At 41.0% G+C, this 13015-nt stretch overlaps 1 protein-coding gene across 1 annotated transcript in view; it reads left to right on the forward strand.

Moving 5' to 3' along the window:
- Positions 1–13015, forward strand: part of kmt5b (lysine methyltransferase 5B) — an 87434-nt gene that overhangs the window by 31614 nt on the left and 42805 nt on the right. The window contains exon 2 of the mRNA XM_051923445.1: positions 8067–8309. Coding sequence (XP_051779405.1) covers positions 8147–8309 — 163 coding nt within the window. The 5' untranslated portion in view covers positions 8067–8146. The remainder of the gene's footprint in view (positions 1–8066; positions 8310–13015) is intronic.

The raw sequence follows: 13015 nt of genomic DNA on the forward strand, positions 1-13015 counted from the left end.
GGCGTGAGGTGTCCCTCTTCTTTATGCTGCCTACCCAGCACACCACTGCGTAGAAGTGGGCGCTCGCTACAACCATTTGCTAGAACATCTGCAGCATCTTATTGCAGATGTTGAAAGACGCCAGCCTTCTAAGGAAGTATAGTCGGCTCTGTCCTGTCTTACACAGAGCATGAGTATTGGCAGTCCAGTCCAATTTTTCATCCTGCTGCACTCCCAGGTATTTATTTATAGGTCTTCACCCTCTGCACACAGTCACCTCTGATGATCACAGGGTCCATGAGGGGATATTGTTTGGAAAAAGTTTGTTTGGAACAAAATAATCTGAATTCAAATTACTATTCGGCTTTGGCGTCATGTAAATTTTCTGTCTCTGCTGCTGTATGCATCAGAATTTCCTGGAATTATTAGTTTATCTAATCTAAATAATTGGTTTAATTTCTGTTATATTACACAATCTTTCCAGTGGCAGACTTCATTTGCATGATCTTCCAAAGTCGGAGGCAGTTGCAGCAAACTCCCATGACCACCAGTGTGATATAAACTGCGACTCTGTCCAACTGGTCTGTGACTCACCCTGACAAAATCAATCGGGTTTGATTTTGTGTTAAGTTGTAGGAGTGGACTCTTTCAACATGAGAGCTGACACCTAATGAGCATTTATCTGGCATAGCAGTACATACAGTGCAGCTACAAGGAAGCAGAATGTGGGTGTTTTGGACCTTGTAAGCGGTTGAGATCCTAAAATATCTGATGTTTTACATATCACAATAGAATGGGGGGAAAAAAGAAGAAATAGGACTGAGAAATCTGTAATGAATTCATTCGTACGGCACTTGCTCTGTCAGGCAGCATGTTATTGGCCAACAGAAATAGGGGTACACTCATATGTTACTTTGGAAATGTGAAACTATGATGGAAAGTCACCTCTGAGTTGTTTAATTCATCATGCCCTGTGATTACTTGTCTTGTTGCCTGAGAAAGTAAAGACGATAAGATCAGCACCAGAAGTTTGACATCCCCTTCCCGATGAGAAGTCATGTAATGGGCCTCTGACTTAAATGCACAGAGACCATTTGGATGGATAACAGTGTGCTTATGTACAGGGACCCCATGTATAAAAGTTGACATGTGTGTAATCCATTTCTTCTGCAAAAGTCTGGATTTAAAACATGAACTGAACTTGCCATGAAAATTGCACAGAACTTTCTGATGGTCATAACTGTAAGCCAGACTTATTTGGTTGTTGGCGTTTTAGTGACTCCGGACGGCAGGACAATGAAGTGAACAGAAAATCTCATTTCATTGCACATTTCAGTGCCACAAGTTCCATTCCAAAGTTCTTGAACTAACAACAGTCATGTGAAAAGTACACCCTCTAATAGTTCTGTGGTTTTTACCTATCGGGACATAATTTAAAAAAAAAAAAAAAATCTGGTCCTTACCAGGTTCTAAAATTTATTTAAATATAACCTCAGGTGTAAAACAACACACAACAGATTCCACCGTGTCATTATCTCTTATATATATTTCTCTTCTGGTTCGTCCTGCTTCCACTTCAAAACCGGTCCCGCCCACACGCAGCCCACACGGCATTTCTCGATTCCTATTCGTCCTCTTCCAAACACTTCCCCACGCTGCCTGTGGCCTCCCATACACCTTGCTGTTTTCGTTATACTGCGACGGTTGTTTCCTAAGCCTTTGTTATAAAATGAACAACAGTATCTTCTCTGTCGACAGGTTTTTGTACAACGTCATGTTATGGTTTACCCACTTTTATCCCATTACGGAGACATTAGCTGGCACAAAGATTTACAACATGTTCCCGATTAAAAGAACCGGCAAGCGAATAAGGCTTACTCAATGCCAATTTTACGTATACAGATTGGCAATGAGGAATACATTTAGTATTTTGTACTCCAGCAACAAACTATTCCAACAGTACGTCGTAGATGCGTACGTTAAAACGGAGGGCGAGCGTCTCAACTATCTCCAATTAGATCAACAAGAGCTGCGCCTGGAACAATACAAAGGACTATCAGACGTACTGCAAGCAAACACTGAAAATAACCTACGTGTAGGCAAAATGATCATATTACCATCCACATTTCCAGGAAACCCAAGATACATGTAACAAAACTAATGGCAGAACTACCTTCTCAATGTTTACCACAACAATAAGACCCAGTTGCTCAACTTTACGGTGATATTAATTTCTCGACTCTGACTCCCCAAGAACTTGCTGCAAGAGCAATACTGGGCGTCACAAATGACGATTCTCTACATATTAACAACAAACTTCTTGATCTTATACAGGGTGAAAAAGTGACCAACTAACGTACCCACAGGAGTTTTTACACACCCTCACACCAACTGGCATGCCTCCCCATATCCTTTACCTGAAGGTAGGAGCTGTAGTTATGGTCCTCCCAAATATTATGCCATCAAAAGGTCTTTGCAACGGAGCAAGACTCATCGTTACCCGAATACATACAAATATTATTGAGTGCAAACTGACCGCTATCCAAAATTCTGAAACAATCTTCATTCCCAGAATCTCTCTCCTTCCTTCCAACACCAATCTCCCTTTTACATTTAAACGCACACAATTCCCACTCAGACTCGCCTTCTCCATGATTATCAACAAGTCCCAAGGACAAACGTTCGCAAAGATTTGTGTTAATCTACAACAACCAGTCAGTTGTACGTGGCTTTTTCTAGGTTTAGATCTTTCGACTCGTTATCTGTCGTCTCCACCAAAACACCTATTCACAACTACATCTTTCAAGAAGTATTTATTTCTTCTTGATTTCTGAATTCCTTTCTCACAGTTTTCCGCTCCTATTCTTAGCGTCACCTAGTTTATTATAACGCGAAAATGTAAAAGCTGAATGTGAAAAACGTAACTGCACCCCATGATGCAATAGCTTGAATAATTTGAAGTCGTTGTTTTCTGTTTGACTTTATCAGTCTCTCTCACATATCATCATGGAGGAAATTTGGCCTACTCTTTTTCTTTCCGATGTTGCTTCAGTTCATTGAGGTTTATGACCATTCATTTATGCACAGCTCTCTTAAGGTAGGTCCTGCCTCAGCATTTAATTTGGGTTGAAGTCTGGACTTTGACTGGGCCATTGCAATGCCTTGATTCTTTTTCTGCCATTCTGTTGTCCATTTGCTGGTGTGCTTGAGACTGCTTTGCAACATATAACTGGTAGCTGTGCTGTTAGTCTATTCGTAAATAATTCATACTTGCACAACTTGTACTATTTGATATCTGTATTAATTTGTATAGATTTATTTGCTGAAGTCTAAATGTTTTGTTCAAGAAATTGTTGGATTTGTATAGTGGTTTGCACAGTGTCAGGTTAATGGTGGTTTGTAAGTGTGTTGCCTTGAGGTGCTTATGTCTTGTATCCCATGTTAGGCACTGGTATGTTTCACATGATAGTAATAAAGTGATTTTCATTCTGATCTTTTCAGAACATTTCTCCTGGTAATCTTTCCAAACAAGTCATACTTTTTCAGCCTATTTCTAATTGTACTGTGTAAAAGAATAGACTCGACACACTTAAAAAGGTTTGGGGCAGCCACCCGTATATTCCTGGCTGCAAAAGATTCTTCAAATAGTATAGAGATGCTGTCAATGCCAAGTCCAAAACAGAACTGTTGGTTTGTCAAGATGGCGGTTATAAGGGATCGGATAGGAAGTGACATTCTTCAGATGGCAGAGTAGGTGCCGGAAGTGATATTCTTCTGGGCGCTAGAACTGGAAGAGACGTCATCTGCTCTAAATCAGACAGGTTTTCCCATGGCTGGTCTGTAGAGATAACAGGAGAAGGTTTAAAGCACCCTGCCACCCCCTGGCCTGGCATGGAATTACCTTTGCTTGGTCCATGCAACGTCTTCCTAGTCGCACATGTGTGACACCTGGGGGTGAATTTGCTGGGATGTCCACTCCTGGGAAGATTGGCAGCTGTCTTGAATGTTATCCACTTGTGAATAATCCTTCTCAACATAGAATAATGGACTTTGGATTGTTTGGTAATGGCCTTGTAACCCTTCCCAGAGTGAAGGGCTGCAACAGTTGCTTCTCTGAGGTCATTGCTTGATGTCTTTCCTCCTTGGCATTGTGTTACCACACACCTGAATGCTCCAGACCAGCAGACTGCTTTTATTGAGGTGGCCACACTTGCTGATGATCAGTTAATCGAGTGCATTTGATTAGCAGCACCTGGCTGCTACTTACCCTCTTAATTCCAATGGAACCAGTAAGGGTGGAGTTTATTTTTCACATGCTGCTTGTGAATTTTGAGTTAGTTTTTTGTTAAATAAATGGCACGTTGTAATATGTCGTGTGTTGTTGTTTGTCTGAGGTTGCATTTATCTAATTTAAGACCTGCTCAGGTTGAGATGATTTGTTGTTATGTCCTGATTTGTTAAACCTTAGAATTGAAGGTGTACTTTCTTTTTCACATCAATGTATAGATAGATAGATAGTTTATTAATCCCAAGGGGAAATTCACATTCTCCAGCAGCAGCATACTGATACAAAAAACAATATTAAATTAAAGATTGATAATAATGCAGGTAAAAACAGACAATAACTTTGTATAATGTTAACGTTTACCCCCCGGGTGGAATTGAAGAGTCACATAGTTTGGGGGAGGAACGATCTCCTCAGTCTATCAGTGGAGCAGGACAGTGACAGCAGTCTGTTGCTGAAGCTGCTCCTCTGTCTGGAGATGATCCTGTTCAGTGGATGCAGTGGATTCTCCATGATTGACAGGAGTCTGCTCAGCGCCCGTCGCTCTGCCACAGATGTCAAACTGTCCAGCTCCATGCCAACAATAGAGCCTGCCTTCCTCACCAGTTTGTCCAGGCGTGAGACGTCTTACTTCTTAATGCTGCCTCCCCGGTTAACTTACTGAACATGTTCTCTCAAAACAGATGTCTTCAACATTGGTAATAACATTAAGTGTTAATTACTGTAGCGTGTAGCCTGTGTCGTCTTTATATTAAAAAAAAAAAATAAATAAATAATTTCTTCAGCATATGGAAGGCCGGCCTGCTCAGTTGGATTTAAATCTGGTGACTGGCTTGGACATTCAAGAATTTAACTTTAGCTTTGACAAACTTCTGTGTTGCCTCAGTAGTATGTTTTTGATCATCATCTTGTTGTAGGATGAAGCGCCGTTCACTGTGTTTGGAAGGATTTACTGGAACCTGAGCAGATCAGATGTTCTACACACCTCAGAATTCTTTGTGCCACTGCTGTCAGCAGTTCCGTCATCAATGAAAAGAAGTGTGCCAGGACCTGGGGCAGCCATATACAGTTAGGTCCATAAATATTTGGACAGAGACAACTTTTTTCTAATTTTGGTTCTGTACATTACCACAATGAAGTTTAAATGAAACACCTCAGATGCAGTTGAAGTGCAGACTTTCAGTTTTAATTCAGTGGGGTGAACAAAACGATTGCATAAAAATGTGATGCAACTAAAGCATTTTTTTTTAACACAATCCCTTCATTTCAGGGGCTCAAAAGTAATTGGACAATTGACTCAAAGGCTATTTCATGGGCAGGTGTGGGCAAGTCCATCTTGACAATAGCGCCTTTCACAGTGAACATGATATGCACAGAGGTGGCCAATTTCACTCAGGGTTACTCAGTGATGGAGCTTGACTTTATATAGCACCTTTCATAGTGACAGTACAGCCGTGCCTGTGTCATCATGTGACCTGTTTGTCGTAGTGGGCTGCATCAGGAATGGGCTGGAGGAGGAGTGTAGGGACCTAATCAATGACTTTGTTAAATGGTGTGACTCAAACCACCTACACCTGAACACCAGCAAAACCAAAGAGCTGGTGGTGGATTTTAGGAGGCCCAGACCCCTCATAGACCCAGTGATCATCAAAGGTGACTGTGTGCAGATGGTGCAGACCTATAAATATCTGGGAGTGCAGCTGGATGATAAATTAGACTGGACTGCCAATACTGATGCGCTGTGCAAGAAAGGACAAAGCCGGTTATACTACCTTAGAAGGCTGGCGTCCTTCAACATCTGCAATAAGATGCTGCAGATGTTCTATCAGACAGTTGTGGCGAGCGCCCTCTTCTACGCAGTGGTGTGCTGGGGAGGCAGCATTAAGAGGAAAGACGCCTCACGTCTGGACAAACTGGTGAGGAAGGCAAGCTCTATTGTTGGCATGGAGCTGGACAGTTTAACATCTGTGGCAGAGCGAAGGGCGCTCAGCAGGCTCCTATCAATTATGGAGAATCCACTGCATCCACTTAATAGTATCATCTCCAGACAGAAGAGCAGCTTCAGCGACAGACTGCTGTCACTGTCCTGCTCCACTGACAGATTGAGGAGATCGTTCCTCCCCCAAACTATGCGACTCTTTAATTCCATTCGGGGGGGGTAAATGTTAACATTTAACATTATATATAGTTATTGTCTGTTTTTCACCTGCATTATTATCATTCTTTAATATATTTATTGTATCAGTATGCTGCTGCTGAAGAATGTGAATTTCCCATTGGGATTAATAATTCTATCTATCTATCTATCTATCTATCTATCTATCTATCTATCTATCTATCTATCTATCTATCTATCTATCTATCTATCTATCTATCTATCTATCTATCTATCTATCTATCTATCTATCTATCTATCTATCTATCTATCTATCTATCTATCTATCTATCTATCTATCTATCTATCTATCTATCTATCTATCTATCTATCTATCTATCTATCTATCTATCTATCTATCTATCTATCTATCTATCTATCTATCTATCTATCTATCTATTATATAGTGCCTTTCTTATCTAACTATCATATATCTGTTAGATAGATAGATAAATAAGAAAGGCACTATATAATAGATACATAGATATATAGTGCCTTTCTTATCTATCTATCTATCGAGTTAATATAGTGCCTTTCATTCTAAACACAGCCACAGGTGGTCTTGATGTGACATGTCGCAGGTGGCACAGCCAACGCTTCCTCCTAGTGCTCTCTTGTGGGTCTCTGGTCCCTCTGGCCCTTCACTTTGATTCTGCTTCGCCTTTGTCGTCACGCGGACACCAAACTGCTGAACTGGAGCCAATCGCCTGAATGAAAGTTGGCACACTGGGACTTCCCAGAGTGGCCAGTCCTCCATGTTGAAATGGATGGAAACACGGCGGGCACAGCACCTGGGGGCTCAAAGCCTCAAGCGCGGTTCTCGTCAAATGTTCATCCATACCTAGTCCGGATCTTTTTGTAGTCCATTCAGGTGGCGAGGGGCTGAAGATGAGAACAGAGGGCCAGTCTGCCACGGAGCACATCGGGCACACGGGGCAGTGACAGGTCGCCAAGGAAAAAAATGGTGGTGGGTGATGGAGGGAACACGGGGGTCCTAAAGCTGCGAGGCAAAGTGGGTGCAGTGAATGAATGGGTGGGCATGTTGCCAGTCTGAAAGGGGTGTATGGCGCCTTTCTTGTCTATACGCACAATTTTATATAGTGCCTTTCACACTTGTCGATTTTTTTTTTAACTTTACAAACAAACTCAATGGCAACCGTAGCCTTTATTAGATGATGTTACCTGTGAAATTGCCCATACTGAAGTTTTTATTACTCTAATCTTTGTATTTTTGCTGTATATTCTGTAAGGTAGTAAACATAGAAAATAAGTTGTGAGGAGAACTGATATAAATGTCAGTAAATTTTAATAAATGATATGAAAGGAATGTTACGGGTGAATGAAAAGAGTAAAAAAGCAGGATTCAGATGCAATATTACATAACAGATGTGTGCATCTGTAGATATGAAGGTGGCTTATGCTGTTTAAATTTGGACAGATAAAAAAAGTTTCTGTACAACACAGACCGGTAAAGTAGGCCAATGCAGAGAAATTATTTAAAAGGATGTTATGCAAAATAAACCACAAGACAAATAACTGGAGAGAAAGTAGAAAGGATCATGTAAAGTAAAAGAGAGAGACAGAAGTTTGTGCGTTTTATGTAAATATGGTATCAATATTTTCCATTGTCTTTGTTTTTACTCACAGGGCCTGGGTTTATTGATCCCACTCTATTGTACACCTTCCAGAAGGAGACTAAATGCAACAAGCTCAGGCTCACTGTTGGCATGAAGTGGTTGGGAGAATCCAAGAACATGGTAGTAAATGGCAGGAGACCTGGAAGCAGGTTTTCCAGTGAGCATAATCAAAACCAGTCAAGGTTTACAGGCTCACAGAGGACACCTGTAAAGCACAGCAAAAATTCTCCAAGCAGCAGGAGATGTAGTAAACGTAAGTGACATTTTCATTTTTTTAAAATTTTTATTTCTTTATCTGCATATAATGTTATTGTTAGCACAAAGTATTAGCAGAGATATTCCTAGAAATGCCTCTTCATTTATTTTTGATTTTTTTTTGCACTTGGCAGCTGTCCATCTTATGTCTGTACATTCTCCTCATGTCTTTGAGAAATTTCCTCCTGGTAAAGTAATCCAGTTTTTCTCCCATATCCCTGTGGATGTGCAGCTTAAGTGAATTGGTGAATCTAAATTGGCCCTAGTATGAGTAAGTGAGGGTGTATATGTGAGTCACCCTGGCCAGGGCTGTTCTCCATTTTGTGCCCATTTTTTCTCTGATAGGCTCTGGATTACCTGCATCCTTCATTTGGATTAGGCAGGTTCAAGAATTTGTGTGCTTGTGAATTCTATCAACCTTTTTGTTTCTCCAAAAATAAAATGGTCTAGATAGATAGATAGATACTTTATTAATCCCCAAGGGGAACTTCACATACTCCAGCAGCAGCATACTAATAAAAACAATATTAAATTAAAGAGTGATAAAAACACAGTGTAAGTTAAAAGTGCAAGGTGGAGAGTGCAATGCAGGTACAGCAGACAATAACTTTGTACCCCCTCCCCCCCCACCAAAACAAATCCCCCCCCCAATGGTGGAATTGAAGAGTCGCATAGTGTGAGGGAGGAACGATCTCCTCAGTCTGTCAGTGGAGCAGGATGGTGACAGCAGTCTGTCGCTGAAGCTGCTCCTCTGTCTGGAGATGATCCTGTTCAGTGGATTCTCCATGGTTGACAGGAGCCTGCTCAGCACCCATCGCTCCGTCACAGATGTCAAACTGTCCAGCTCCGGGCCTACAATAGAGCCTGCCTTCCTCACCAGTTTGTCCAGGTGTGAGGCGTCCTTCTTTATGCTGCCTCCCCAGCACACCACCACATAGAAGAAGGCGCTCGCCACAGTTTTCTGATAGAACATGTGCAGCATCTTATTGCAGATGTTGAAGGACTCCAGCCTTCTAAGGAAGTATAGTCGGCTCTGTCCTCTCTTGCATAGAGCATCAGTATTGCCAGTCCAGTCCAGTTTATCATCCAGCTGCACTCCCAGGTATTTATAGGTCTGCACTCTCTGCACACACTCACGGTCCATGAGGGGCCTGGTCCTCCTAAAATCCACCACCAGCTCCTTGGTTTTGCTGGTGTTCAGGTGTAGATGGTTTGAGTCGCACCATTTAACAAAGTCCTTGATTAGGTTCCTATACTCCTCCTCCTCCTGCCCACTCCTGATGCAGCCCACGATAGCAGTGTCATCAGTGAACTTTTGCACGTGGCAGGACTCCGAGTTGTATTGGAAGTCCGATGTATGTTGGCTGAACAGGGCCGGAGAAAGTACAGTCCCCTGCGGCACTCCTGTGCTGCTAGCATTTATTGTAAATATTTAATACAATTTGTCATATTACAGTGGAACCTCGGTTCACGAACGTCCCGGAACACATACAAATCGTTTTACAACCAAAAAGTTCGTCAAACTTTTGTATCTGTTCACGACCACACACTCGGTATACGAACAAGCCAGGTTCCTTTTTGGTTTGTGCGCGCCGATGATTTCCGCACGTGTTCAGTCTCTCCCTGTGCAGGGAGCGAGCGAGAGAGAGACACACGCACACACACACACATACACGAGAGAGAGAGAGAGAGAGGGCTGGCCGCATAAGGGCTTGTTTTTCAAGAGACAGATTCGAGATTCTGGACATTCTGACAGACAGGATTCTGCATAAGGCAGGAACAAACCTGGGACAGGTCACCTGTCCATCGCGACCCTGATATGGATTAAATAAATTTCTAAATTTTCACATTCTCCTCTCAAAACTGCTTATTAAAATTACAAAGGGTAAATTTAAATTATTTAGGACGTGCATTCCAATAGGTGAGGGTGGTGCTGCTGCATCCCTAACATCAGTAGATTGGGTCTGTATGCCAGTCAGGCCATTGACTGTGTGAAATTCATAGATCTCTCTATTATAATAAAAAAATCTTGGGTCAAGACGTGATCTTCTCGGAAAGACACTTTGACGTCCCGCGAGACTAGATTTTGGGCAACCTTTGGAAGCAAGACCCGTGAGATGATGACTTTTGCTCGTCACGCCCCACTTGCAAACAATTTAAAACAAGATCACAGACATCTAACCTCTCGGTTGTTGGAATGTTTTTGGCAGACACACTCCCAGTGCTCCCAGTTCTTAAACATTTTATACGTTCAAGATGGCACGTCAACGATTAAGTAAAATTGCTTGGACCAAATGGAATTGAAAAACCTCGTAGGTCAAATCGGGGTCAGAAATAAAAGACTTCATAAAGCTGTTCAAAAATGTTGGCACGATACACATGCAGAGCAGGTTAGAAATTATGAAAGTAGTAGAATTCGAAAGGCTAAAAAAAAACATTGGCACGACACACATGCAAAGCAAATTAAAGAAAATGAAAGTAGTAAAATTCGAAAGTATCAATAAAAAGAAAGTAAAGATTGCATTAGCACAAACAAATGGAAATTATTACTCGGTGAAATAACGGAACAGCAAAGAGATCGAATATATGGACATAAGTGACATGTCAGAAGTATGTAGATATTGTAATGCTTTAAAGTTTAAGTCGGAAACTTGTAGATCGTCTAATTTGTGTTGCCATCAGGGAAAAGTAGTGTTGCTTCCCAATGAAGAGGCTTTTCCACGAGAATTAAAAGATTTGTTGTTTGGAGAAAGTGAAATCCACAAACACTACAGGCAAAATATCCGAGTGTACAGTAAACTTTTCGCGATCATATCATTCAATGCTCAAAACGTAGATTTACACAATAATGGACCATAAACTGTGAGAATCTGTGGTCCCACAACAATTAAAGCTATGACAAGTTTAATTTAGAAGAAACCACAGTTCGGTCAGGTTTATATTTATGATCGCGGAGAAGCAATGCAATAATGAATCGAAAGAGTAGGTAACATTTCACATGAAAATAGCAATCTCTTTAAATTGTATATCCGGATAACCAAACCTGTGGGTGGACGAGCAAAGCCCCCTAGTTCTCCATATGTCTGTCTGAAGACTTTTCTCCAGGTAGCCCAGTTTCCTCCACCATCCCAAATGTATATGCTGGGGCTAATTTGGAGTGATCCATTAACGCATGTCTTTTTAGTTTTGCTCTTAAGGGTTGGTTCCTAACTAGCATGTGATGCTTGTGGGATATGCCCTGGGCCCATCATAGTTTTAATAATAGAAAGGAAAACAGATACATTTTTTATAGTATAGCTACACAGGTAATATTCTGCTTTTTAAGTGATCCTCTCATAAAGCACTGCATACTGTGATACTCCATGAGTTCAACTCAAACAAACCATGAGTTGTCCAATTAGCATCAAGGTTTCAGCAGCAAAGCCTCCCTTTCCATCTCATTCATTTACAGTTGAAACTTTCCAAATCTGAATTCAGTCCACTGTACATCTGGAAATAAATGTAATAAAGATGAACATTCTTTTTTTATATTTTGAGGTGCATTTATTTGGAGAACAGATGCATGTCAGTTGAAACTCAAACTGCCTCCTGGTGGCCATATTAACCACTCACAGAAAGATTACAGTAAATAGAAAGTAAACATGATATGGCCATAACCAAATTACAGGGTTGTGCCTATAGCTATGATGTTAGTGTTCCACATGAACATCTGTAAGTTAAGTGACATGCTTTCATTCACAGTGGCAACAACAGAACCGGCAACCAGGCAGTGATGTTCAGCTTTGCTGGCAGTCAGAGAATTTCAACAGAACTTTAAACTAGGAAGAGCGTCTGAGCACTGCATGTATTCTTCAGAGAGTAATGAATCTTTGAAATCAAAAACACTTTTCCTTACCTGGTGTTAAAGGGATTTTCTTAATTGTACAACTATCATATTTCCTGTGTTAATCATCATAAACCTCAGCCAAGAGTAGTAGAGTTAAAGCTCTGTCACATTAAATGACTTTTCCAGCAATTTTCTGTTGTGGCCTTTATTTCCATTATCTTAGCCAGTCGGAGGCGCTTTCCTATGAAGATCAGTTGTCTAGTCTGACATGCCCAGTGACTCCAACTAGTCCACTATTCATACTGACAGAATATAATTGTAATGTCAGTGAGGGCACAGAAAAGGAAAATGACAGTAAGAAATGCATAGTCAGAAACTGGAAAATTGAGCCAACCAAATTCTAAAACGTACAGAGCACAAGATGAATCAGAAACCAAACACAGAAAGGGTTTTGGAGATCCTAAAATCTGATGCCACAGCATTGTTTTGGACAACCTTTAAACCCATTGTCAATTTGGATGTTGTCAGCGCTGTCTCTCCTGCATATTGCTGGGATTGTTCCCATGGATAAAGTGGATGGGAACAACAAAAAATTGCAGTGGGCATTGGGATACAAGATGACGATAAGACAAACAAAAATGATCAACTATCAAATGAAGCGTTAATATACAGTGGTGTGAAAAACTATTTGCCCCCTTCCTGATTTCTTATTCTTTTGCATGTTTGTCACACAAAATGTTTCTGATCATCAAACACATTTAACCATTAGTCAAATATAACACAAGTAAACACAAAATGCAGTTTGTAAATGGTGGTTTTTATTATTTAGGGAGAAAAAAAAATCCAAACCTACATGGCCCTGTGTGAAAAAGTAATTG

The sequence above is a fragment of the Erpetoichthys calabaricus genome, chromosome 2 (assembly GCF_900747795.2).
Source record: "Erpetoichthys calabaricus chromosome 2, fErpCal1.3, whole genome shotgun sequence".
In the NCBI taxonomy this organism is placed as follows: Eukaryota; Metazoa; Chordata; class Cladistia; order Polypteriformes; family Polypteridae; genus Erpetoichthys; species Erpetoichthys calabaricus.